Genomic DNA, 26167 nt, shown 5'->3' with positions numbered 1-26167 from the left:
AAAATACTCCATCTGGTATTACTGTAGTATGTCTGGAACGAAAAAAGTATATCGAGTGGATGAACGAAGGATGACTCTTGAATGCGCCCCATCATCTCAAGGTCTGTATTAGTTGTATTTTCCATCCAGGCACTGAAAAGAAAGAAACGTAAATTATATACAGTACGAGCTCTTGGGGGACCAAACGAAGAAACATCGGTTTTAAAACCACCACCAAAAAGCAGACCATGCCGAAAAAAAATAAGGACTCGTGTATCGTTAACCGAAATCGAGTGATCAACCGTTCCACCTCGGTAGATTCCCATATAGCGTATATTTCGTCGACGTAGAATATGTTCAAACAGCCGCACCGAGCCGCAATGGGAGCAAATCACGAATCCACCCTGAGTGCATCATTATCCGGGATAAGCTCATACCCACCCTCCGAGGGCAGAATCTGAGCCGCGACAACGATCGCGCCAGCACAGAAAATACCGAGGCACCAGCTAACGGTACAAAAGACCCACGACTCATCGAGGTTCCAGCCCACGAAAAACCGATCTTCATTATCGTAGAGGTATGCCTAGCGCAGACAATCAGTATCAACCCACCCCCGGGCTGTGAGGAACCTACCACTATAGACATGCTCGCAGCCTGTAGAAACGCCGACATAACGATCAGCAGACTAAGCAGTCGCCATCCATTCTCACGGAGCCGCTTTCCGCCCAAGAGAATCACCATATACGTCACTATGCTCATGCCCTGGAGCACGACCGCGAACGACATCAGGAACCCGACCGAGCGCCACATGGAGCAGAAGTACCGGTCATCGCCATGGCAGTCTTCGCGCTGAGGGAAGCTTTCACAGATATCGGTGAGGGAGGAGCAGCGTTTGTGGAGGCCGTAGGAATAGTGGAGCGCAGGCTGCGTAAAAGGTCAGCGGAGAGTCAAGGGAGAATATCGCGCGTGTAGTTTCACCTTCTCACTGTGATAGCTGACCCATTTAGGGATTATGATGGAGCTCAGCGTTAAGGCGAAGGCTGGTAAGTGGTTCCCCTTGTCAGCGAGAGCTCTGAACTGCAGCCTAGTCTGTTACCGCGGATCTCATAACTACTCACACGCCAGGAAAAAGACTAATGTCCCTGAGTAGACGATTGTCTTGGTTAGGAAGCCCGTGTAGTTCCAGTCGGTGCCTCGAGGGACGAGGCGGAAATCCATGGTGGATGTCTAAGAGAGGAATGGCCGATTGCGTAGGTGGTTTGGGACGGTTGGCCCGTGCGGACGGTGCATCGAAGCCCCAGGGGCTGAAGACAGGGAAGAATAATCAGGTGGGAAAGGCTTGGACGTTCCGAATATTAGGATGTATTGTAAGGAAGCATCAAAGCGATGTCTCCAGGCAGCGCATTGGAGGGAAGAGCGAGAGGTTTCAAGCAGAAGATCATGGGGGGCGTGACCCACCTTCTTATCAAACTCCCCGCAGTCCAAAACCGGGCACAGAACGTCTGAGCACCCGCACGCCGATCTCTTTAGTCGCGTGTGTGATGCTTTTTCCTTGATTCTGACCTTTGTCATGTTCTACGGATTTGCATTACAGATTCAACGGGCTCGGGTTGGTTTCAGGGGGCTGCCATGTACCTAAGGTCACCCACCCTAGTTCCTGGCCAGGAACACGGCTCTCACGACGGTACAAGGCATGGATCCATAACCAGGCAGCTAACCAGAAGTACCTGCCGGTGCATTTTCAACCTATCTGTTCGGTGCGTGACTTTATCCAAATCTCTCCCCCTCTACATCTATACTCCTTCGAGCGCCGTAGAGTTGTACAGGCCATATACAAACACGTCATGCATGATTGGAAACCCCCTCGTGAAACGAAGGATCTCCTGGAACAGCCGTCATCATTAAAACTAAAAGCCAGCGGTACAGAGACATAATGTACAGGAAGGCACGAGGCCCAGCAAAAAGAGAGCCACCCGGATGATATGATACATACGGATCGCGAGGTAGTATTGGGGCCGCTGAGAAAAGACAAACGCCAACCAGATTCATGCCATAAGGAATGTTTACGCCGGTTACTTTCATTGCCATTGCACTTCACGCCGTACGGTTCTGCTGCAGCATCGCACGGAAATCATCATTGCTCTTTTTGGACTTGCCACCGTCGCCATCCTTGTTGTCAGCTGTGGTATCCATCCTGTCGCTGTCGAGTGTCGCTTTGTCCGCCGGTCCGCCGGGCGCGGTGGTTCGTTTCAGGCCAAGTCCGCCTCGGCGGCCTCCACGGGCTCCGGGCTGCTGAGGGCGTCTGATGGGACCCGCCGGTTGGAGGTTGGTCTTCGGCTTCTCATGCTTGATCGAGGTGACCCGGTCGGTCTTGCGGTCAGCATTGAGCGTTTTCAACTCAGCAACACTTCCAACGTGAAGCGGGCGACCCGGGACAATTTCTTTCCCTTCGAGAGCCAGCGATGCTTTTCCAGCATCGTTGACGTCGGCAAACTCCACGATGGCGCCTTGATGGTCCGGCCGCAGAACGATCTTGATTAACTGTCCGAATGGCTCCACCAGGGCGCGGATTCGAGCGTCGTTAACTGTATCCGGGATATTCATTAAGCCGAGTGTGCGATTACCGCGGTCACCACTCGTTTCCACCGCATCTGAGCCATCACCGTTGACCTCTGCAGATGGAGAGGCCGATGTGCGAACACGCGAGATGATGGTGCTTGCCATGCGCTTGGCACCGGTTTGGCCACTAGGGTTGACTTGTAAACGACGGGATCCGAGCATCTCCTCATTCATCACGAGAGCAGCTTCAGCTTCTTCTTTTGTGGAGAAGGTTATAAAGCAGAACCCTCTACGAGTGCCATCGACATTGACTGGCATATGGAGCTTCTCGATTGTGCCGAATCTCGCAAACGCCTCCTGCACCTCCTTCTCGCTGAGCTTGAAGTCAAGATTCTTGCAGAAGATCTCACGTCCTTCCTGCATGGCCCCGGAGCGGTCCTGCTTTTGGGAAGGGTCAGAGATCTTGGCAACGAGCTTGAAGCCTTTCTCAGTAGATGTACCGTCAAGTTCGGTAGCCTGGTGTGCTGCACTGGAAGTAGCAAACTGCACGTAGCAGAATCGGCGTTTGGTTTGATACTTGAGCGATGGGAAGCGTACTTCAAGAACTTCGCCGTACTTACTGAAGAGGTTACGAATGTACTCCTCATCAGCAGTCGGGGGGAAATTCGTGACATACAAGGTGGTGTTGGTATCAATCTGCACTTCAATGGTATTTCCATGGAAGTCCTTTTGATCCCGAGTCTGGGCACTAAGAGCTTCTTCTTGTGTTTCGAACTCGATGATTGAAACCTCCGACTTCTTATCTTCACCGCGCATCATCTTGACGCCATTTATGGTGCCGATCTGTAATCTGGTCAGTATAGGTTGATATGACAGGGCAAAGCTGGACTTACGTGGCGGAAGAATTGTCGGACCTGGTGCTCGGATGTCTCGTGCGGCAAGTTCTTGACAACCACAGTTGCATGCTCGCGATCACGACTAGGTCCCACGGGCTCCTCCTCTTCCTTGATGGCCGTCTCTTCACCACGAGCCTTCTTGCTAGTGGGCTCGCCATTCGCATCATCCTCACGTTTTCTCTTCTCCGACGTAGACGCTTCGGCAGCCGCGGCCTCCCACTGTTGCTGCTGCTGCTGTTGAGCCGCGGCAGCTTCGCGTGCTTCCGTTTCCCTTCGAGCGGTGACAGCTCTCATAGCCTTTCGGGTCTCAATGACCGCAAGTTGCAGCTCGTCCGAGTCCTCGTAGTCCTCACAGTGAGCGATGTAAGTATGCACAATCTTCTCCGGCCAGTCAAGATCTTGGCGTTTGATGGCTTGCTTCAAAACTGCAGTCGCATAGCTTGGGTTGGGTGTCCGCCTCGCGGCGTCCACTGTAGCCTCGCCTTGAACAAACTTGCTCCACGAGATAAGCTCCCATCCATAGTAAGTAAGCCAGAATTCATAACTGTTGCCGCGGCGAGGAACAAGGCCCTTGAAGGTCTCACGTGCGCTGTCCCAACTGCCACTTTCGCTGAGGTATCGAATGTAAATGCGCTCCAAGCGGAAGAGAGGATCGCCCTGGTATGAGCGACCATACTTCTTCTCACCTAGCTCTTGTACACTCTCAATTGCCGAGCGAATGCCAACCTCTGCCACATCTAGATCCTCGTCGGTAGCTTCAGAGAGGAACGCACGTCGACGAAGGTAGCTGCACCAGGTGACATGAACTTTGAGAACCTCTTCCATGCCTCCAGCATCAAGAAGCCCAGTGCTAGTAGCCTTGTGTTTAATGTTCGAGATCTTGGAGAATGACTGGCCCTCGCGTTCTGAGCTTAGTAGATACTGAGACCAGAGGTTACCAGACCAAGGGCAATGCCGAGTTGCCCGGTCAAGAGTTGCGATGGTCGTGGTGGAGGTGTGATTATGCATGGATTCGCCGATGAGGAACATAACATAGTCTTCCCATAAAGAGACGTCTGTAGGGAAATGTAGAACAGCGCGCTGGTAAATAGCATTTGCGAGTTCAAAGTTGTAGTCACGTCGCCGGTTGCGACTCAATTCCCAATCGATGTACTCGGTATAAGCTGTCCACTCAAGGGTCTTATCACCAGATTCCTGCACCTTGCTCAATCGAAGTTCATGTTCTTCACGAGAGTCATAAAGATTCTTCGCTTTCGATCCCTGAGCAACTGTTTTGGACATGATTTCTTCGTAGTTGGATTCATAGTATGTAGAAACGAAACTCGAGAAAGTCTGGAAGGTCTGATCCCAGGTCGCGTGGGGCGTCTGCAGTCGGACATCGTATAAGCCCCGAAGATGATTGATCTTTTCTTGGGAGGGGGCTTGTGAGAGGTCCTGGGTATAAAGCTCCAGCAATCGGTCCCAAACAAGGTGACTGTTGTTGATCCTCCACCGAGTGGCTTCCGCGGCCCGTTGCCACACATCTAAGACCGACTGCCAGCTGAAAACTTCACGCCCAACCAACCGGTCTTCTTCAGTCCACTGGCCAGCTCCACCTTCACCGGCCGCAGAGTTGTAAAGGTAGAGTACCCATTCACCATAGATATGCCAGAGCTGTGTGCTGCCAAATTCTTCTTCGACCGATCGTTGGCAAAGCTCCATCACGGCAATACGCTCCGTTACTGAATGAGCCAACATGCTTTCATCCTGGATCCATTCGGCCCAAAGATCTTCACCCATCGCGAAAAGCTTATCCATTTCCTCCCGAGCAGTTCGAAGATCCTTAAGAAGATCGTATCGCTGCGGGTCGCCATGGATATCCGGATTGTTGGGCGGGTACACGTGGTTTACGAAGCCTGCATGCAACAACCCGATAAACTGGACGTGCGCTTCATAGGTGTGGGGGTTTTCCTGGATTTGATTGAACAAACTAGTCGCCGAGTGCTGCGCGTCCGGCTCGAGCGATGTCTGAATGTAATTTCTCCGCGCGCTTGCCCGCGGGCCCTCTGACATTGCGATATCGAAGGATGTACGGGCGGCCGGCGTGTTATGGTTGATAGGATTCACATGAGGGTGAATAGTGGAGGGAGAGAGCTGGCTCTGATACGACTCGGTGTTCCGCAGCATGGAGGGGGGATTCCTGCCAGCTTGCGGCTGGTGGTGCTGCATCGAAGCCAGGTCTGCCAAGGTATCCATCCCAGTCGGTGGTTGTCTCGAGGGTGGTCGTTCGGTCACAGTAGCTGCGCCATTGCCACTGCTAGGGTTGGAGGCGATAGGAGGGCTTGCAGCTGGCGGGGACGACTCGGCCATGGAAGGTGGCGCATACACCTGCTGCGCAAGAGGCGAGGATACCTTTCCTTTGCGACCAGGACCCGACCGTGCGCGTTGGATAGCTTTATGGGGAGAGGACGATGGGGCCGGGCTTGGAGCTGGTGCGTTATTCGACGGAGGGCCGGGCACGGGCGTCGAGTTCCCAGATTGCGGATTTGAGTCCGGGGAAAGCAGTGAATTGATATCCATGTTGCCGGATTTTCAAAGTCTACTACACACCCTGGAAAAATAGAAGGAGCGACAGAGAAGTCAAAGATATGTCAAGAACCAGAGGTCACGGATAGTGCTAAAATAGCAGAGATCCAGTTCAGACGACAGCCACGATATGTCTCAACGACACATCCATTCCTGCATCCGCCAACACAGCTCAGTATTCAGATCCCGTCTCGATGTGCCGGATTCCGCAGTCGCCAGGGATATCGCGCTTTAATTAGTGCGCGAAGCTTGAGTCGTTTTGCAACAGTTGTTTTTCGAGAAGACCGAAGGGGACCGAGGAGAGGCCGCGAAAAGGAACGTGTGGAAGAAAGAGCGGGAGAGGTCCCAGTTAGGTTCGATCACAGGTGTTAAGTACGTCGAGAGCGAAGCATGTAGGATAGGGACAGGCAGGAGCCTGATGACCTGGTAAAGTGATAGAGGAGGAGGGGTAGGGGGAGAAGGAGGATGGAAAGGGAAAAGGTGCCGATGGAGGGAGAAGCACTGAAGGCCCTGAAAGAGGGAAGATGAGGGCTAGTGGATCTTCCCTGTGGAGATGACGGTGGGAGGGAATGCAAGCCTTGACTATGGGCAGATTATGCAGAGCAGGTCCCCTATAAGGTTCAAGCGTCGCCAAATATCTGTCCCAAGTTCTTGGAGTTAATAATTAATAAAAGGTTGCGATGCGATTTCCCAATCTGATCAATCATCTCACGATATCATGCCTCAGGCATGATAAGTCTACGGTCGGCTGTAACCGCCATTTACGCAGTCCGCTTCTATCACCTTTTTTTGCACCGTCGTCCATACCAACAACACTCCATTCCAACGATCACAATGGGTGTCGTCTATCCATCCGGGCAGCTTGTTCGGGCCGGTGCGTTCATTCTCTCTCGATTCTCAAGACCTAATTCATGCTGATTGTTCTATTTAGCGGCCCGGACCCCCGTCTCGTTCGTCCCCCGGCGGACATTGACCACGACTCCGACCTATCGCGCTCAGGATGACCAGAAACCCGGGTTCTTGGCTGGAATCAAGCAATGGTATACTAAGAAGGAAAAGTCTCTGCTCAAAGGGACAGGCTTGGCCACGGGGGCCAATGGGCCTCAAAGTCTCGGAAAGGCTACTCACACTCCGTCCGCCCCCCAGCAAGACGAGGGTGATCTGGGTGCTAGCTCCATTTTCGCCGACGACATCGCCTCGGGTGCCAACATCAAACGTAAGAAGCAGCAGCTCCAAGAGCAACAAGCGGGACAGCTGGAGAATGCACCTGTGGAGGAGCGCAACAAGGACCGCATGCAAATGGCCTTGAACCCCAACCCCAAGGCCCAATTCCGCTGGGAACAGAAGATGGTCATCCGCGAGATCCGCAAACGCGGCCGCATCCCGAAAGCCGTCCAGATTAAGCGCACCGAGCGCGAAACCCTGGAGAAGTCACACTGGTTCAAGACCTCCGTCAAGAAGCTGGGTCCTCTGGCCCGCCAGATCGCGGGCAAGAACATCGACGAGGCTATCCTGCAGATGCGTTTCAGCAAAAAGAAGGCCGCTAAGGACGTGTTGGGACACCTGGAGCACGCGAAGAACGTCGCCATGGTCCGTGCCGGCATGGGCCTCCCGGCCGAGGGTGAGACCCCCAAGCCCGTCACCATTACCCTCAAGGACGGCGAGCGCAAGAGGATTACCGACCCGACATCAATCTACGTCGAGCAAGCGTGGGTCAACCGTGGACCGTACGGATTCGGCATGGACCACCGTGCCCGTGGCACGATCAACACTCTCCGTCCCCCGGCCACTGGTCTCTCGGTGGTGTTGAAGGAGGAGAAAACTCGCATCCGTCAGTGGCAGGACCGTGAAGCCGATGCGCTGCGGAAGCGGAGATCACAGCTCTGGACCCAGTTGCCAGACCGCAAGATCTCTGCTCAGAACCAGTACTACAGCTGGTAATTGCGAGCGAGATTCCCTTTTGGCGTTGAGTTGTATTATTTACACCTGCATTCCACCAGTGGATGTACTGGGTCTCTTTTGGTTGTTTTTTTTTTCAGTTTCCCTGGCCGGGAGTGTGCAGAAGTTTTGCATCTAGCAGTAGAAAGCCGGGCAAGTAGCCCATGTACAATATACAAAATTCAATACACATCTCATGGACATTATTTAAGCATCTTTATCCGCAGCATCATCAACATGCTTCTGGAAAGCAGCCCTTTCTTCGGTTGACGCCCGGTCTGATCCCACAGCCTCCATCAGCCTCTTAAACTCCACGTCTCTACGAGCTTTCTCCACAAACGCCTTAATCTGAGGCCCTACCTCACTTTTCGATGCAGAGGATGATTGTTTCTTTTCCGCCCTAACGAGAACCGGTATCACCGCGCCGGTCTGTAGTGGAAACTTCCGATGCCCAACCACCTCCAAGATACTAGTAATAGCACCTGAATGCGCTGTCAGCGAGAGGAAGATATTCTTGTCATTGCCGAAGATATCATTCAGCAAAGTCTGTAGCCGCCTATTCCGGTCTTCATCGGACTCTCGTGTCTTCGTGTCATACAACAAGTCATCTTCTGAGAAGCCAGGCTCGAATTGATATTCGGGGAACTCGGCTGCGATTGCAGATGCCTTGGATCGACTATCACAGGTGTGTACGCCCATTGTTTCACGTAGGAGCTGATTCAATATTAGTTTTCCCAACCCCATTTCAAATGCTACGCCAACCAGCTATAACTGTGTTTGCAAGGAAGAGTTGCATCTTACCTCCTTGATGACCGGTCTGAAGGGACTTGTGAGAGGCATGTCAAGTCCCTCGAAGGTAACTTGTGCCGTCTGACAGCATCGATTCAACGGGCTGACATAGTACGACTGTGGTGAGGGAATATTCTGCTTGATCTGCTTTGCCCACGCGTCGTGCGCAGTCTTGGCTTGGGAGATGCCCACTTCTGTTAGGCGGGCATCTACCCATGAGCCGTACTCGTCTCCGTCCAAGAGGGACCAGTAGTCCTGTTGACATTGATGAGCAAAGACACTTCACATATCAGGCTAAGAAAAAGATACGTACATCCCATGCTTGAGTACCGTAGCGTCTCTCGGCGACGTTATGGACACCTTCGCCGTGCCGTCCAAGGAAGAGAACCTTGTACTGGACATCGGTCTTGTCTGAATTGGGGAAATCGTTCATGTATTCGATTTGCTCCCGGAACTTCTCCCATTGGGTAGGGTTCTTGGGGAAACCTGATTGAAGGTTGTATTCTCGGTCTATGAGACCGAAGTTTGATGAGACCTGAGTGTGTTAGTGGGCCTCTTTGATGCTCTCGGAGTTGGGCTTACATAGTCAAAGGTGGCTGGATCAGTAGAGGGCTCATCTTGAAGAAAGTAGCCAACCTCTGTGCTGAATTTAAAGGTTTCTCGTGCCATAATTGATGGGCCTTGGGAAATGTGAAAGGTGTGTTTTGCTGGACACGGGGGCGGTTGTAAGAAGCGTGGTGGGGCAGTGGAGCTCCATTGAGCGCACTCAACCTTCTACGGTACTTGCATTACTCGACTGCTCTTCATCCCAAGGTTTACAGATGAGTGTAAATCATAATCATAATGACTTTTTCATATTTCATATCATAGCAGGATTTTATCCAGTCAAGGTATAGATCTAAATGTCTATGCAAACAAGTTTTACCCATCAACTCCAGCGCAATATTGTTGCCAAATGCATAAACCAAGCTTCAATGGTTGCTCAAAAAAAAAATCATCCAGAGCGGCTCAAAGGACAGGTTCAATCCATTTGCCTGGCAGTAGCCTAGCAAACAGAAGGTAACCAGTTTATGCAGACCAAAAGGTACGCATACTATGCAGCTGGAGACCCTTCTTAGCAGACATCAAACTCCTGCCACCAATAGAAAGACCCTTATAGGCCACGTCCTCCAACCAGGTGGTAAAGAGCAGGGAAGATCGCCAAGTGCCAGCAAATGCGAGAACATTCGTCGCGAATAATTCTCCAATTTGTGCGGCACAACGACGAACCATTGAGGCACTTTGACCAAACAGACCCGAGGCCGCGGATTGCAGTCCAGTCGTGAGAATCGCCAACGGCTGCATCGAACTTTCGAGAACGGCTGGGCGTTGAGTGAGTCCTGACATGGCCAGGACTCCACGGCTCTGGACCCTCCTGGGAGATTGGGTCTGGATTGGGTTGGCTGCCGGTGATGTCGACTCGTCCTTGATATGCCGCGATACCGCAGTCTGTCCCGCGCGCCGAACTTCCAGGTTTGGCGCACGTACTGTGCCCGTGTCGGACCGGTTTGTCCGCGGCATAGCTTGGCTGGTGAGTTTGCTTTCCGAGGAACGCACAGAGTTGCTTGTTGGGGTAGATCCAAGCGCAGAGAACCAGGACACTTGCTGGCCAACAAAGCTCTGAATCGTCTTGACGGACGGGCGCATAGTTGGAGACTGGGATGTCAGTACATGGCCCGGTGGGCTGCGAACGTGCTTTCCATCCCGAATTGGTGATAGAACGACGATGGTGTTCTTTCGTGGAACGCGGCTCGGTGAGCTTTGGACGTGCTGTCCAACCTTGACGGAAGACTGCACAACGGTCAGGCTGTTTCGTGGATCGTGACCCGCAACACTGTCGACGCTGCTCTTCGTCTTGACGGATTGTTGCAGTGCCGTCGTACAAAGCGATGAATCGTAGCGCGGCGAGTTGGTGCTTGTGAGTTTCTTGATCACCTTGGCAGTAGGGCGTAGTGTAGGTGAAACCAGCGTTGGCTCGTGGCCCGGTAGACTGTACGGTCGCGTGTCTGGGAGGACTGGCATCGGGACATTCTGTGGTCTCGGGCGTTCCCTGTAAGAAACGTCCATCGGGACATCGTTGACGCCCGCGCGGGCGGCGGCCTTCTCCAGGCAGTTGCACTAGAAGAACATTAGATATCGGATGACATTACAAGGGCAAATTAAGGACTTACCCTCTTGTGCTGCTTCTTGTGCTTCTCGCAAGCGCCGTACTTGCGGGCCTTGATGTAGTTCTCCTTCTGAGCCTGGGAACGAGGCTTCTGCTTCTTGGGCAGGTTGGCGGCGGCGTTCATGTTCAGGTCAAGGACCATTTCCATGCCCCCACTCTCTTGGGAAGAGACTGGAGTACTCTCGGGGCTGGTGCTTGTCGGCTTGGGAGAGATGCTCTCGCGCATGCAATCGGACCAGCTTGGGGAGGAGAAGCTGGTGTTGGAGTCGGAGGACATTTCCAAGTCGAGGGCGGTAGCATCACACAAACGCTGGAGGTGCAGAGCGATTGAAGCCTCGCGCCGCTTCTCCTTGGTGGAGGTAATGCGCGGGTCAGCGGCGGCTTGGGCCTCAACCAATTGCCTGAAGTCGTAAGGTTGGTAGCCGTGGAACGCAGCATCGTCAAACACTGGCGCCGGGTCCTGCATCAACCCCATGTCGGGGGACTGATCCAGGAATGCATCCTGGGACATCTCATAGTTGAGCATGTCCGGGAAAGTGGGGTGGGTGAAGTCAGGGAGGTCATTGCCGAACATGTCAGCATCGTAGGGAAGCCCCATTTCGGGCGAGACGGAGTTGGCGGAGGCGGAAGAGACATCGCCACCGACCGAGGTGAAGTCGAGGAACTGGTCAAAGTCGACGTACTCGTCGGACTGACCAGGGACTTCCGTATAGAAGAATGGAGATTGAACGGACGCCATTGCTTCGGGGGGTAGGGTATCACTGAATCACTGTCACACGGTATCTATAGAGGGAATAAAAGAGAGACGCGGGGGCACAGGGCCTAGATAATCCCGGGGTAAAAACAGTAAACAATAGGATCCGAAGACCGTCAAAAGAAGAACAACCAAAAAGAACCTGAGGCAGGGTGAACACCCGTTGTATATGCGCCCGCACCAGCGAAACACGCCTTCCCGCTTCGGGGTCCCCGACTTACGCTAAACCCGTTCTGGACCCCGACTCAGGCCCTCGTGTTGGACTTGCGCAGTGACTCATCGTTCTGATTGGGGCTATGGGGTCTCATTGGGGGGCTGAGAGCTGATCACAGCGGGGCCGTCATAATTTTTATGCCGAGGGCCTGTTGTTCCCTGGTTTGTCTCTTTTCCTGTGGTCATCATAATCATCTCGCCGAGCCCTTTTCCATGGGAGAATTGGGTGTTACAGTGGGCATGTAGTAGACCCGGCGTAATGGGGCAATTCGCCCAGGAGGTACCTTGGGGAAATGACCTCATGTCAGAGCAATCAAATGTATCAAGTGTATCAAGTGACTTGGTGATGATCCGAGCGCAGTGCTCAGCCTCGTTTTCAAGATCACCAATTTCAATCTCACGAGCTTAACCTGCTAGTCTGCAGCTTAATGCCCGCGCTGGCCCCTCTGATTTGACAACACAGCCCAATTGATGGCAACGGTATCTGCAGCCAAGGTCTGGCGGATGCAATCGTGCCATCTCACAGTGAGAGAGGTCCAGGGTTCCAAGTCGGGATCGCGAGTGACTCTCTGTCACGCCTAGAGGAAGCCCGTGTATAATCTGCAATGTTCATCTGCAATGTAGTGAGTAAGCTTGAAAGATCTCCAATACCTATAGGCCTGATCGGATGAAAGAATAAGGAAATAAAGATAAAAGTAGAGACGAGAAGTTGATCCGCGAGTCCAGAGTCGAGAGCGTCGCGAATCGGCCCCACTGTGTGATCTCCGTGCGGAACTTTTTCCCACCAGCTCTAAACAGCTACACACAACCATATCTATCGATCGCCATGACTGACGAATATAAGCCTCCGCCGCTCCCCTCGCCTTTTACAAATACGAGCCCGGCACCCGTTCTCCTCACCCAGGGCGCCGAGGCCCACCTCTACAAAACTGTCTCTCTTGACCCCTCCATTCCGGCCGCCCTCAAGATCCGCCCCTCCAAACCATACCGACACCCGATTCTCGATCGTCGCTTGACCCGGCAACGGATCGTTCAAGAAGCACGATGCTTGGTGAAATTGGTCCGGGAAGGTGTCAGTGTCCCCGCCGTGCTGTCACTGGACTGGGAGGGTCAGGGCGGCGAGGATGGCGGCTGGGGCGGAGCCTGGCTGCTCATGGAATGGATTGACGGCCCCGTTGTGCGCGTCGTGCTTGAGCAATGGGAAGCATGGTTAAAGAAGAACAGTTCATCGCTGGATCAGGCACAGCTCGAGCAGGAGGAGGAGCGAGTGCGGGGTCTGCTGCGACGCATGGGACATGCTCTCGGTGGGCTGCACAAGGCCGGCGTGGTTCATGGCGATCTGACGACGAGTAACCTGATGCTACGTTTACCAGCGACCTCCTCGGATCCTGGCCCCACGGGTGTTTCTATGGAGGGAGAGGTCGTCCTCATTGATTTCGGCCTTGCATCGCAGAGCGCACAGGACGAGGACCGCGCCGTGGATCTGTACGTGCTGGAGCGAGCAATTGGTAGCACGCATCCCCGCTCAGAGCCCCTCTTCGAGTCCTTGCTGCAGGGATATCGGGAGAGCTACAAGGGCGCTACTTCTACGCTCAAGAGGCTTGCAGATGTGCGGTTACGAGGCCGCAAGCGAAGCATGCTTGGATAAAGGGCCTGTTTTCTTTTTGCATATAATTGTCCGTCGAGAATGCATTCCTTAATACTGGAGTTCGTCTGGACCCTCAAAACGCCACGCTGAAATTATGAATGAATGCTTGACGACCATTTCCTTATCTTTCACGCCCGGTCCTTGACGCATGGGCCGACGTCCGCTAGTGCGAAATATCCCTTGTTCTCGACCACACCGCGATCCTTGACCACGGCTGTGTACTTCACCACCCACTGTGGCTCCACGTCTCCTTGAATCCCATCCTCGGCCTGCGGGGCAGAAGCCAGGATTCCTGCACCTTGCTCCGTGGGTCCAAGGAGCTCTCTCGTTGTGCCGACCGGAAGGATATCGTTGCAGTCGTTATGGGTCAGAAGCTGAATCTTCTCCTGCTTAGCATAGAGAATCAAAGACTTGGGCACGACACAGCAGTCTTTCAGGTTAATCTGGTCCACAGAGGGCTTGACTTGAGTATGCGGGAGAAAACGCGCCAGACGTTCACTGCCGAACTCGGCCACGCCCAACTGTGCGATCATGCCTTGCTCGTGAAGAGATTCCAACACCCGCCATGTCTGCACCATACTATCGAAGTCGTCCGGTTCTCCGTTCAGCGAGGCCTCCTCATCTTCGCTGTCGTCATCGGCATCGAACAAGATTCCAGGGAACGACACGATGAGCAGGTCAATAGATTTCACATGTAGCTCCTTCAATACCAAGTCAATCGCCTCGCGGGTGTGTGCGCATCGTCTCGACATCGGGATTCCCGGCAAGTAGAACAGTTTCACGGTAATATCGTACTGATCGCGCTCCTCGGACAGACCGGGGTGCGAGAAATCAATCGCGGGGATGTAGAGAGCTCCGTCTTGTTCTGTTGTCCATGACCTGTAGTCCTGTCGGATGGAATGAGACCCGTTCGCATTACCATTTGTAGAGCCGTTGGAATCGATCTGCTGGGAAGCGATGAAGTTCGAGCGAAGAGAGATGATAAGCTCGACGTTTGACTTTTGTGTGAGCGGCAGGCGAATGACGGGCCGGCCGCCCTTCATGATATTTCTGCGCCGAGTCAGCCGAGTTGATGGATTCTCCGGGAGAACCACTTACGAGGTGGAGAGGATCAACTTCATGATGGCGTTGATCAGTGAAGCAGGACAGAAAGTTCAGGTTTCATACGGAAAGGAGAAAAGGAAAGGTTTGGAGAGGTCGCGCTGGAAATTGGACCCCGCGATAGCCCCTCCGAGAATCCCTGACAAATCCACGGCTCCACGGCATTCGATCTATGTTTTTCTACTTATCACTTTTACATCAACAACTTGTCATCCTAATCCACATCCACGGTTGGATCCCAATCCGTCGGCGAATACTCCCCAGTATCCAACAATTTCATATCCTCCGCTGATAACTCAAAGTCAAACACCTCCGCGTTCTCCTTGATCCGGTGCGGAGTCACAGATTTGGGCAGAGGCAGGAATCCCTAATTCGATCAGCATACGCCAACGTTTAAATGTACGATACTAACCATCTGCAAACTCCATCGAATCAAAACCTGAGCCGGGCTCTTGCCGTGCTTCTGCCCGAGACTCTTCAGTACCGGCTCCCGAAGCCGCTCACCATGTGCCAGAGGTGAGTACGCCTCGACGATGATCCCGCGCTCATGGCACCACTCCGCGATATCAGAATGGTCCAGCCACGGGTGCAACTCCCACTGGCCGACGGAAATCTCACCGCCGCCTCCGCCTTTGATGTACTCCTCCAGCTCTTCCAGGTGGTGGACACCAAAGTTGGAGACACCAATGGACTTGGTCTTGCCTGCTTTCTGGGCCTCAACCAGTGCGCGCCACGATCCAAGACGGGCTTCTTTGCCGCCATAGGGGGCGTGGAGGAGGATTCTTGACCGCATTAGTCGTATCGAAAGAATTTGCATAGATGTATAAACGTACAGATCGAAATAGGCATGGCCTGCCTCTCGCAGACTCGAGTCCACAGCTCTCTTCGTCTGAGAATATCCCATTGATCCTGGTGGGATCTTGGTCGTGAAGAATAGCTCAGAGCGGTCAATTCCAGAGTTCAGCAAGGCCTGGCCACAGGCCTTCTCGTTTCCGTACATGATGGCCGAGTCAATCTGGCGCGAGAGGTTAGATCCATCGTAAAGAACAGATAGCGAAACACTTACATGGCGGAATCCCGCCTTAATTGCCTCTGCGGTGACCTTTTCTGTCACGGATGGAGGGCTGTCGTTATTAGTCGGGCTGCTATGCGGGGTTACCATCTGATACGCACATCATATAAGACTGTCAAAGTGACGGCTTGTCAGTTCTTGTCCGAGAAAGACTGGCTCCAGGAGCTAGTCAGTCGCTATAGACAGTTCCATAGTCAGTATCCAAGTCTACAGAAGCACTTACCCCGTATCCAATGACCGGGATCTCATGGCCCGATAGCATCCGGTGTCTAGACCGGAGGGTGTATTTGGTCGCCATTTTGTGATTTTTCCAATGTCGCAAAGTCTTAGGTTGGATAGAGAGGAAACAGGCAGGTCGAAAGAAAGGAAGACGACGTTGAGACCTACGAAGGTATGAGATCATCCCAAGTGGGGGCAATTGTCATCTCCGTCTGCTCCGGGGCCAACGATGGTCTTGTGATCGGCCTTTCGTAAGTTGTACGGGTTTCATTCGGATCCCTTGTTTTTGGTTTCTCTTTTCCAATAACTGTGTTTTTTAAGTTCTATACAGCGCCGTGATTTTTCTGAGACTGACGACTTCTTGTCGTCGGTAATTCCTAGGATGTACTAATTCCTCTCAGCCGCTAGGTTGTATTCTTTCAAAGCCTCCTTCTCCTTCTGCGTTCGCTGTTTTTGTGTAGGAATGGCAGTCTCCTGGATTTGCTCTCCCTATTGAAGTACTCTACATAACTATAAACAATCCTAGGTTTCAGTATTGAAATAGATATGTCTTTCGTAATTTACCAACACTGAAGTCTCCTAGAGGTGGGAGGCTATAGAGAAAAATATTACAAATTGAAGCCCGATTGAGAAGACAATTTAAATAAGCTTGAGCACGTAATTCTTTAGTTTTTTCTTCATGTCGTTCTAGATATTTTCCTGAAGCCCTTTTTAACCTCCTTTCTATTCTCTTCTCAAGGTGTCTGTCTATTTGAATAACTTCGAATGTGCCTAAGAACAAAGTATTAGCTTCCTATTTAGGTCCTTTTTAATGCTCTTTCTAGTCCGAATATACAATCTACGATCTAGTAGCGTAGCCTACCTGAAGTATACTATAGGCGGGTAAAACCAGGGGCAATGAACCGGTTAGGGTTGTGAGCCCGTTGTCTCTATCGGTTGCCGTAGGATGACTGACAAGAGAAATGATCGGTTGTGAGCCGAAGCACGGCTATAAATCCAATGAACTACGCTGGTGCTTTCCACATCAACAAAAACACGAATGAATTTCATGCATGTTCTATGGACCAATCTCCACCTCTATGTATACATACAAGTCCACGAACACTCTAAAATCTCAACCACTTAAATCTTTCTCTGCTGCTCTTTCTCAGCCTCGGCCTCCTGCAGCTCCTTCGCCTTACGCTCAGTCTCACGGACGAGCTGGTCAGGGCGACGGACAGCGATGTCCTTAGGATGGAAGTCACTGAAAAAGCTCTTCAAGACATTCTCAATGAGCCAACAACCACCGTAATCGAAGATCATCAGTACAGTCAGCGTCATCTTGAACTCGTTGCTGAATGGCACCAGACGCAGCTTCTCGTTGATCTCGGGCACGAACTCAGTGGCGCAAGAGAAGGCAACACCAGAGGCGGCGACCAGACCCCAGTACATCGCCTTGTTCTCGCGGATAGACTCGCGGAAGGGACGGCCCTGGTAGTTGATCGAGAAGGTGGAGATCTGCTGGATCAGCTGGAGGAGGTAGATGGCACTGTTCAGAAGGGACGGCTCGAACTCGCCCTCGAGGTCGATTTTGTCGGATCTCCTATTGCGATTGTTAGCCATGATAGCTGGGTGTGAATGAGGAGGTGACGTACGGCTCAATGGAATACACGTATCTGGAGAGGTAGATCAAAGTGACAATGTGGATAGCGAATTGTCCAAGAACGGAGCCAATGATATACACGTTGAAGATATTTGGCTGCGGGCGTTCCTTGGACAGACCCTCGACCGACTGGAAATTGTTAGCACGATTGACTCTAAAAAGACATAGAGGGGAGGCCATACCTTGGCGCGAGAGATAGACAGGAAGCAAACACTCATCAGCATACCGCTGATGGTGACCTGACCGTCACCAAATTTAATACCATCCAAGTAAATAACACTCAGACTGTAGGCGCTAATCAGGCAGTTCAAAGCAAGAATTTTATACATCTGGATAGTGGCGACCAAAGTGCAACGGCCCTGGCGAATAATGTTGGGGATGGCAATGACGTTAGCCAGCTTGCTGGTGAACGGCGCAGCACAAGAAGCATCACCCAACTTAATCGTAGGTGGCTCGCTGTCATCCAGCTCCTGCTCCAACATAGAAGAGGTGAGCTTGTCGGCAAATCCAGCGGCAGCAGCCTGGGCCTGCTGCTGTCTCTGCTGATGAGTCATGTTCTGGGACGTCTGCAAAGCCTGGGCACCAGGCGAGGTGATAGTAGGGATCTCTTCGCCGGGCTTGGCACCCTTCTTCTGAGCCTCACGCTCCATGGCCTTCAGGTAGTTGGGGTTGGAGGGACCAGGGGGGTAAAGGTGGGCAATCTGCACAGGCACAGGGGGCGCGGGCTGGTTGAACTTCTTCATCATGCCGCACTGCTTCTCGTACAGCTCCTTCATCTTGGTAGTTCGGTAGTGCTCGGCAATCTTGGTCAAGTCTTCGGGAGATCCATTCAGGAGAGCAACACCAACGTGAGCCTGCTTCAGAGCACCGACATCGTTGGTACCGTCACCGCACATCAGAGTAGTGTAGCCAGCGTCCTTGAGGCCAAGCAAAATATCTTCCTTTTGCTTGGGAGACACACGAGCGTAGACCCAGGTGTGGCGAAGGAGGTCGGGCAGGGCCTTCTGGTCCTTGAACTTGGCCAGAGCGTAACCGGTGATACAGATATCCTTGGTCTTCAGAATCTCGGGGTCCAGAGGCTGGGTGGGGTCAACATCGATGTTAAGCTTATCGTCGATGGTACGCCAGACAACCCGAGTACCGGAGGTATCGTGCTCGGGGGCATCAAGAATAACCACCTCGCGATCCACAATCTCAACCTGGCGGGCAACATGGCAAGCAGTCAGCGGGTTGTCACCGGTAATCATGACAACACGGTGGCTACTTTCGTTTAGCATGCGAACGGACTTGATAGCGTCATCCTTTAGGGGACACTGGAGTACAAGGAAACCGGCGAAGATCAGATCGGACTCAATCTCCTCACGAATGTAGTTGTTGATGCGGTTTTGAGACAGTTCCGATTCGGTGGAGAGATACTTGTAGGCCAGAGCGAGAACACGGGCACCATTGCGAGTGAAGTGCTTGTATGTCTCTTCATAGTTAGGAGGCAGGTTGACAAGCATGGTGCTGATCGTCTCAGGAGCACCCTTGACACTGACAAAAGTAGCTTTGCTCTTCTTCGAGGTCTTGGGCTCGTTGGTGGTAATAGTCGCGATGGTGCTCTGGCGCTTCAGGGCGGAGGAAAACTGGAATCTTCTCTTGACCTGAACAGATTCAACAGGCCGGTCGAAAACAACAGGGGCATTGCCCTTGCTGGTCAAAATGTCTTTCTTGCCAAGAGTCCAACCGAGCCATTCCAAAGCAACCTTCTCCATGGGGTCACCAACGACGTCACCCTCATCCAACTTCACCAGGGCGTGAGCACTGGCAAGAACAAGAGTGGTTTCGGATCCAACAGCCCCAGTCTTTGCCAAATCAGAGTGAGCACCATCAGCTTCAACCTTGGCACCGGTCCGTCCCAGAGTGAGACCAGCAATACCGTCCACGAGAAGGTCCTCGCCAGTCAGGGTACCCGTCTTGTCAAAGCAAGCAATATCCACGCGTCCAGCAAAAGGAATACGGAAGGGTTCGGTACAGAAGATAGCATACTTGCTCAGGGCAGCAAGACTAGTGTTAACAGCCAAGCTCAGCTCCATGGGAAGCTCCGGGGGTACGACACTTGTGACGATGAGGACACAGTCCAGAAGAAGCTTGGAGCGCTTACGGTCCTGGGAAACACCCTCTTTCCACACGTACCAGGAAGCCGCAATTGCGAAAATCAGGAGGAACAGGATGAACAGCAGAGCCTCGACGTTGTTGGCAGAGACACGCTCGGTAGAGTAGATCATAGTGCGCACCAGGCTACCTTGGCTAGTTTCGAATCCAGTCTTGACGACCACGCCAATGGCACCGTTGTCGGGAGGACTGGTAAGACCAGCAGCCAGGTTCTTCAGAGCATTATCTCCATTTGCGGCGCTAGGGTGAGTGATCTGGAGAACCTTGGTACCACCATGCACAAACGAGTTCTTGTCCAGAGCTTCTGGCTCAATCAGATCATTTCCAGGGCGAAGCTGAACGGATTCCTTCAGAAGCGGGGTACTTTCACCAGAAAGCATAGCCTCGTTCACTATGACACTACCCTCAATCAAGAGAATATCACAAGCAACACCGCCATCCTCCTTGGTGCGGCTGACAGACATCAAATCGCCGGGGAGAAGCTTATCACTAGTGATTTCCGACCACTTGTTCTCGCGGTAGACCCAAACATCGTAGGGTTTGATGTTCATTCCACGGAACTCGCTGAGGGTCCTCTGACGTTGCCACACCACGGTGCTTTCAAAAGCAACAAGCATGAAAAGCGTGAACAGCGAGTAGTACCAGTATTCGTCCAGCATCCAGAGTCCGACGCAAAATACCTGGAAAACGAAGAACGGTGCCACCGCATGCTCCTGGAAGAGCTCGACGAAGGTAGGAACGGGGATATCGAAGGTGTTATCACCATAGTGATGCTGGATGCGATCAATCTCGGCCTTAGTGGTAAGACCCGTGCTCTGCTGGAAGTACTTGAGGGCGGGCTTGGGCTCCGCATCGAGGACGTAGGACAGGGGGGCGAAGGTACGAGTCTCGGGGTAGAAGAGGAAACGGCGCTTCTGAAACAGGAACGACAGAGTCTTCTTTCCACCAGCGCTCTCACGAATCAAAGGGCAGATCTCGGCGGAACCGGCGTTGGTGATGGGAATGACCTTGATGAGGCGGGCAGTATCAACAGACTTGGCGGAGGTAGTGGTGAACAAGGTGCTAATGTTAATGTTCCATTTGGTCATCAACCACAGCAGCGACTGCGCCGTGATGATAGACCCCGCAAAGACGAAGGTCCACTCCTGGCCCTGGATATACGTGTCATAGCGATCAGGGGAGAGGTAAAAGGCGAAAAACGCCGGCCAAATAATCAAAAACGGCCATACGTATGTATGCAATTGAATCGAGAGGGGATTATGCAGGGACGCATGTTGAATCTGAGGGTCGTCTGTGAGTTTCGCCCTAATGTACTAATCAGCGGAAGGTCGAGGAATCGAAGCAGCTCAAGAAACATCGAAACATACATGATGGCAGCGGAGGACCACGAATAGGGACCAGGAAACGGCACACTAAACACGCATACAGACGCAATGAATGGAATGCTCGAAGAGGCCAGTTCGATATAATTTCGGTTCCAGAGGGTTCGCCCCCGGGACGCGCTAGTTGCTTACTAAGGTGGATCTGAGCCCACCGAGCCACAAGTGGTTTACCGGCTCATGATTCCAAATTTTCATCCACCCTTCACCAAGCCCTGCCGGGCTAGCTCAATCGGTAGAGCGTGAGACTCTTAATCTCAAGGTTGCGGGTTCGACCCCCGCGTTCGGCTATTCCTACAGAACAACCTGAGATATTTATTTTTTGCACCTAGTCTATGTATGCTAGGGTATACCTGGATCATTCTGGCTAGGTCAATTTTGGAAGGCTGGGATAGATAGTTATGTTTTCCTTCATCGTTCACGGAGTAAAGAGCGTACTGTTTGAGGGGAACCATATTTTACTACCCAGGTGTTCGAGATGAGTGCCGGCGCTCAGGACTTCAGTATTAGAATATACACATTGTTGTGCTAGGTAGATAGATACCTACTAGCACATAGTATAAATTCAACTCGGCCACCATAGGCATACATAGATATGCGTGTATGTATATATGCACGCGGATAACTCGCATGCACATGTGTATCAGCAGACCCCCTTCTCGATTATTGAACTCTTTCACTCCAGATGCCACGCCTAGGCATCAGCTTATCAAGAAAGTCCATCCACCACTGCCTTCTCACTTAGTTTCTTCACCAACTCCGTCAATACAGCAACCTGTTCCTTCAACTCCCGAATCTCCGCGGTGCAAGGGTCAGCCTTGATATCAGGAGTGTTCTGCTTCACTTCTTCCTTCCAGTTATCATTGAGGTCAAAGTCAACTTCCTCAGCCACGTGTTCCCATTCTTGGGTGTCATTCTCGTCCTCCTCCCCGTGACGACGATTCCATTTGATAGCCTCCGCCTGGCGGGTCTCAATCCAAGCAGTGATGACGAGAAGGGGCGAGTAGATGATACCCATCACGATGTCGTTGAGCTTGGCATAATGCTTTCGCGAGAGCCACCATTCAAATGGAGCAACAAGACCCAGAATCTCAATCAGATTGAAGGCTAAGGTGAAGGTTAGCTGGAGTCAGGTATGCAATGGAAGTAGGAGCTTACGTGGAATGAACACATTCTCATCGGGAGCACGGACGAATTGCATGGTCTTCTGGGCGAAGATGGCCATGTACTCGTCGGTGGCGTTGCCGGAGATGTCTTCATACGCACTGTTGTACAGCGCGATGAGGATGTTCAATAGGACTACGGAACATTAGTATTATCCCAACAATGTAAAGTGAGATAGACTGAACATACCGATCATGACAACAAAATTGAAGATGTAGTAGAGGATGATTCCGAAGGGGTATGCAAAGTCCTGGAAAGTATCAAACTCAGGGCTCTGCATCACGGTGTTCGCCATGCCTTGGATAATGGGTCTGACGATATCAACATCGTCGTCAACCTGAGCCATTCCAATGAAAGCCTGGAAGAAACCAGCTAGAACCACGAACAGAAGAGCAAAGAAGATCAAGCTCTCTTTCATCATAACACGCAGCACCACGAACATAGCACCGAAGAAGCGGAACGAGTCCAAGTAGAGCATCATGCGCATCCAGAACATTGGACCGGCAAAAGCTAGGAAGTTGTAACTTAGCTCATTGAAGAACTGCCGTTTTTCATCATGATTCAAGGGTGAATGAGCCAATGCAACCACGCGCATGAAGAATGATATCGCCAGCAGGGCGTAAAGAGTAGAGTTGAAGGCGTTCCAGAACTCGAGATAGTTCCAGCCCACCTTCCAGAATTTGACAGCTTCGTCGCAGATGAACGCAAGGGTCATCGTGTAAAGAATACACTCGACAATGTCAAGATCGCCGGTAGGGTTGACAGTATTGATCACAGCTGTGTACAGCGCGAGATATATCAGAGAAAACACGATCTGGCACACATTCTGATAAACAGGGGTGCGCATCCGGTCGGGGTGGAAATGAGTCCAGTAGTCAGAGTTCGACTTATCAGCGTACTCGATGAAATTGGTCGGATTGCCTTCTTCCTGACAGATCCAGCCTTGCCACAGGTACGTGATACATTTCTGGTATCCAGCAGAGCTGATGACTCTCAGCGCGTGGAGGTCCACCGAGCGCTCGATCACATTGGCAGGATCCGTCTCTTCACCTTCAACAAAGATAGAGTAACGCTTAAGAAGGATAAATTTAAGCAGATATTTCTGATCTTGCTCGCTCTCAATGCTACATAACTGATTAGTAACAATGCTCTTGGGAGTGTGCCCGATGGGGGAATTATACATGCGCTTGGCGATGACCTCACAAGCTACAGCTCGACCTTCGTGGAGATCCGCATCCCAGAGCTCCACAGAGGCCTGGATCTGGAACCATCGCAGACACGTCAGAAGACAGTAGACAACACAGGCCTTGTAATCTTCACCGCCGGCGTTTTTGGCGGTCTTGATCACATTGTCTGTGATAATGCGACTGTTAGGGTCGGTCAGGACACTCTCCTCAACCTCACAAGCGACCAGTTGCTCAATTTGGTATTTCAAGCGCAGCGCAACTTTGGCGATCTCCTTTGAGGACTCCAAGGATTGTGGCTCATCGGCAGCATACGCGGGGAGAACTGCGAGGTGATTAGTGAGATTACACAGCTTGTGTTGATCATGACGTACGTCGTCGTCGCTCTACATGAACGCGGTGGTTTGCTCTGCGGCGGTCAAAGCCGAAAAGATCACCCCAATTTCCCATGTTGAGTAGACTGGCAAAATTCCGGGTTAGTTCAAGAGAAGAGCGATCTCGGAAACCTTGGAAAAGGAAGAGATCGCGGCCAAAAGATCGGCAACTAAGTAAGTCTAAGCGCGCGAAGCTTACGCGCCGTCAAGCGATTCCCGGTTTTCGCTTTGCGCTTATCTTTTCCGCGTTTCACGTTTAGATTGAAGTAGTTTAGAGATTAGGGAACCGGGGAACCGAGAAATTGGGGAGCTGGAGAATTAGGGAATGAATTGCTCTAAAAGCATCACTGGCATTGAACGTCTCGGTTGCATCACAACGTATTTACATCAGAACTTGCCCCCTTCTCCAGCACAGTAGATAGGCCGGAGCACAAGGACTTCGCCAATTGGCACACAGCGCCTGCGTCAGGCGTAGGATAATCTCATCTCCAGGCCCGAGGTGCAGGCGACTGCCCTTGGTACAAAGGCAATTTCTGACTGCATTCGTGCCCAAGAGCACATGGAGCCATCAATCCGTCCTTTCTCATTGATCGCGTAATATGCATCATTTTTCTCTATCCATTTTTTGCCCAATTTTCCTCCTCTTTGCAGGGTTGCGCGTGTTGCCAAAGCCGATGAAGCGTTAGGCACCCGGTGCTTCGAAAAAGTGATGCGCCATTTACTCAGGAACATCGGCGTCGCTCTCCGAATCGTCCTCGTCTCCGCTGACCTGCTGGTTCTCACGCTCGCGCTTCTCCATGAGCTCAGCGAGGACGGCGTCATCGTGCTCGGTGACGGCCTTGGGTGCCATCTTCACGGTGCAGTTGCCGTTGGCTTTCTTGATATTGGCAGCGATCTTCTCAATCGCGGCCTCCAGCATCTTGATACCATGGGCCTTATCCACGCACTGGCTGGACAGGACGTACAGAGGAGGGGCCACAAGCTTGACCTTGATCTGGTTCTCGGGGGTGTTGTCGGCCTCGGCGGTACGGAGGGCCTCCTTGACGGCGTCGATTCCGTCATAGCCGAAGCAAGTAACTTCAACATCGGCACGGACCTTAGTGGGGTGGGGGGTAAGCTTCTTGCCGATGTAATCCTGGAGCTCCTTCTTCACAGGCTCAGAGGGGAACTCGACATCGTTCCAGACATCGGGGTTGCTGCAGGACCCTAGTTAGAGACATCCTTCAAGTTGTATCCTTGTCATATAACGTACGTAATGGCGAGCTTGAATGCATCGTGGGAGTGGCCGAACTTCCGGTCCAAGGGCCAGGCGATCTGTTGGTAGAGGGTCTCGAGGGGGGTCTGGGTCGCCTCAGCGACGTGGCGCATGATCGAGTGGACGGCCTTGCTCTTGTTGTACCGCTCCTCACACTTGAGAACATCCTCGGGGGAGACACGACGCTTCGACAGATCGATATAACCTGTAAGACCATGAGTCAGCCACCAGATCTCCTCCATGTCTTAGACGGGGACTGCATGCCCTTCTCCTTGTCGACACGGAGCACAATGACGACCTCGTTGCGCCCGATACGAATGAGCTTCTGAATGGAGCGAATACGTCTGCGCGAAAGTTCGGAGAGCAGAATCATGCCGTCAATGTTGTCGTATTCAAGCAGCTTCACGTAAGCGCCCATCTCGGCGATCTGCCCGAATAACCCATTAGACATGCCCATGAACCTTCAGACTTGATTCAGAAGTCCATACCTGCTTGACATTGACCATGACATAGCTGTCCACCTCAGGGAACTTGTCCTCGTAGAATCGGCAATTTGTTAAAGACATATTGGCGGGGTTGCGCTGTAAATTCCAGCGACAAAGTTTCCGGCGAAAAGTGGACTGATGAATCGGCAGTCCAAGGGAGACGGTATGCTAGAGCCTTTAAAATCGGTTCTGAGCAAAGTGAGGTGATTAGGGGGCCGGAAGAAAGGTTCTTTGATCGGAAGCACAATCGATTCAAATCGCTTTGTGGCGGACTCAAAACCCACATTGACCGCATTCACGTGACCGTAACTGCACTCTGTCATGTGACTCACCGCCATTCAGCCGATGACATAAGAAAGTACGTAGCCCCAAAAATTGGGGCCGCGAGTAAGTTACCGGGGCGAATCAAGATGGAGGCTTTAGGCTTAATGCTCATGCTGTTTTAGCTTGATGATACCTATTTCCCTTGCACAGTATCACAGTATCGACGACCCACCGGGTTTACTACAATCCACTAATTTGAAGCTATCACTGGCTTCGCTTATCGCTCCCTAGCGGCAACCGCCCTTGTCGGTAAAAGCCAGTAGTTTC

General features: G+C 52.2%; 10 protein-coding genes across 10 annotated transcripts; 2 read left to right on the top strand and 8 right to left on the bottom strand.

Annotated features, from left to right (window-relative positions):
- Nucleotides 1-370: 370 nt before the first annotated feature.
- On the bottom strand, nucleotides 371-1197 carry N7443_010540 (uncharacterized protein; the record flags this gene model as incomplete). The annotated part of the gene is made up of 4 exons (XM_056890596.1): nucleotides 371-562; nucleotides 613-903; nucleotides 958-1019; nucleotides 1098-1197. The coding sequence occupies 4 exons, from the start codon at nucleotides 1195-1197 to the stop codon at nucleotides 371-373; spliced, it is 645 nt and encodes a 214-aa protein (XP_056737087.1).
- An 876-nt stretch (nucleotides 1198-2073) lies between these two features.
- Nucleotides 2074-5993, bottom strand: N7443_010539 (U6 snRNP complex subunit PRP24; the record flags this gene model as incomplete). The annotated part of the gene is made up of 2 exons (XM_056890595.1): nucleotides 2074-3381; nucleotides 3432-5993. 2 exons carry the CDS (start codon nucleotides 5991-5993, stop codon nucleotides 2074-2076), a joined length of 3870 nt encoding a protein of 1289 aa, XP_056737086.1.
- An 840-nt stretch (nucleotides 5994-6833) lies between these two features.
- N7443_010538 (mitochondrial 54S ribosomal protein uL22m) lies at nucleotides 6834-7940 on the top strand (the record flags this gene model as incomplete). Its single annotated transcript, XM_056890594.1, has 2 exons — nucleotides 6834-6873; nucleotides 6931-7940. 2 exons carry the CDS (start codon nucleotides 6834-6836, stop codon nucleotides 7938-7940), a joined length of 1050 nt encoding a protein of 349 aa, XP_056737085.1.
- Nucleotides 7941-8144: 204 nt separating this feature from the next.
- N7443_010537 (phosphoglycerate mutase family protein) lies at nucleotides 8145-9159 on the bottom strand (the record flags this gene model as incomplete). Its single annotated transcript, XM_056890593.1, has 3 exons — nucleotides 8145-8651; nucleotides 8739-8981; nucleotides 9040-9159. The coding sequence occupies 3 exons, from the start codon at nucleotides 9157-9159 to the stop codon at nucleotides 8145-8147; spliced, it is 870 nt and encodes a 289-aa protein (XP_056737084.1).
- A 635-nt stretch (nucleotides 9160-9794) lies between these two features.
- Nucleotides 9795-11671, bottom strand: N7443_010536 (uncharacterized protein; the record flags this gene model as incomplete). Its single annotated transcript, XM_056890592.1, has 2 exons — nucleotides 9795-10883; nucleotides 10937-11671. The coding sequence occupies 2 exons, from the start codon at nucleotides 11669-11671 to the stop codon at nucleotides 9795-9797; spliced, it is 1824 nt and encodes a 607-aa protein (XP_056737083.1).
- A 1054-nt stretch (nucleotides 11672-12725) lies between these two features.
- On the top strand, nucleotides 12726-13547 carry bud32 (serine/threonine protein kinase BUD32; the record flags this gene model as incomplete). Its single annotated transcript, XM_056890591.1, has 1 exon — nucleotides 12726-13547. The coding sequence occupies one exon, from the start codon at nucleotides 12726-12728 to the stop codon at nucleotides 13545-13547; it is 822 nt and encodes a 273-aa protein (XP_056737082.1).
- A 128-nt stretch (nucleotides 13548-13675) lies between these two features.
- N7443_010534 (putative gamma-cysteine synthetase regulatory subunit) lies at nucleotides 13676-14668 on the bottom strand (the record flags this gene model as incomplete). Its single annotated transcript, XM_056890590.1, has 2 exons — nucleotides 13676-14597; nucleotides 14646-14668. 2 exons carry the CDS (start codon nucleotides 14666-14668, stop codon nucleotides 13676-13678), a joined length of 945 nt encoding a protein of 314 aa, XP_056737081.1.
- Nucleotides 14669-14862: 194 nt separating this feature from the next.
- Nucleotides 14863-16018, bottom strand: N7443_010533 (aldo/keto reductase family protein; the record flags this gene model as incomplete). Its single annotated transcript, XM_056890589.1, has 5 exons — nucleotides 14863-15015; nucleotides 15061-15430; nucleotides 15482-15663; nucleotides 15715-15810; nucleotides 15944-16018. 5 exons carry the CDS (start codon nucleotides 16016-16018, stop codon nucleotides 14863-14865), a joined length of 876 nt encoding a protein of 291 aa, XP_056737080.1.
- A 1043-nt stretch (nucleotides 16019-17061) lies between these two features.
- yvc1 (putative potassium ion channel Yvc1) lies at nucleotides 17062-23912 on the bottom strand (the record flags this gene model as incomplete). The annotated part of the gene is made up of 8 exons (XM_056890588.1): nucleotides 17062-17521; nucleotides 17574-17710; nucleotides 17764-21040; nucleotides 21103-21147; nucleotides 21873-22221; nucleotides 22273-22413; nucleotides 22468-23787; nucleotides 23837-23912. The coding sequence occupies 8 exons, from the start codon at nucleotides 23910-23912 to the stop codon at nucleotides 17062-17064; spliced, it is 5805 nt and encodes a 1934-aa protein (XP_056737079.1).
- Nucleotides 23913-24554: 642 nt separating this feature from the next.
- Nucleotides 24555-25717, bottom strand: N7443_010531 (translation initiation factor eIF2 subunit alpha; the record flags this gene model as incomplete). Its single annotated transcript, XM_056890587.1, has 4 exons — nucleotides 25580-25717; nucleotides 25320-25518; nucleotides 25089-25296; nucleotides 24555-25032 (listed from the first exon to the last, which is right to left on the bottom strand). Exons 1-4 carry the CDS (start codon nucleotides 25655-25657, stop codon nucleotides 24555-24557), a joined length of 963 nt encoding a protein of 320 aa, XP_056737078.1. The 5' UTR covers nucleotides 25658-25717.
- Nucleotides 25718-26167: the final 450 nt, after the last annotated feature.

Source organism: Penicillium atrosanguineum, assembly GCF_028827265.1.
Source record: "Penicillium atrosanguineum strain IBT 20685 chromosome Unknown utg000008l_segment0_segment0, whole genome shotgun sequence".
NCBI classification, from domain to species: Eukaryota; Fungi; Ascomycota; class Eurotiomycetes; order Eurotiales; family Aspergillaceae; genus Penicillium; species Penicillium atrosanguineum.
The sequence above is the reverse complement of the archived record's forward strand: the minus strand, read 5'-3'. Positions and strand labels throughout refer to the sequence as shown.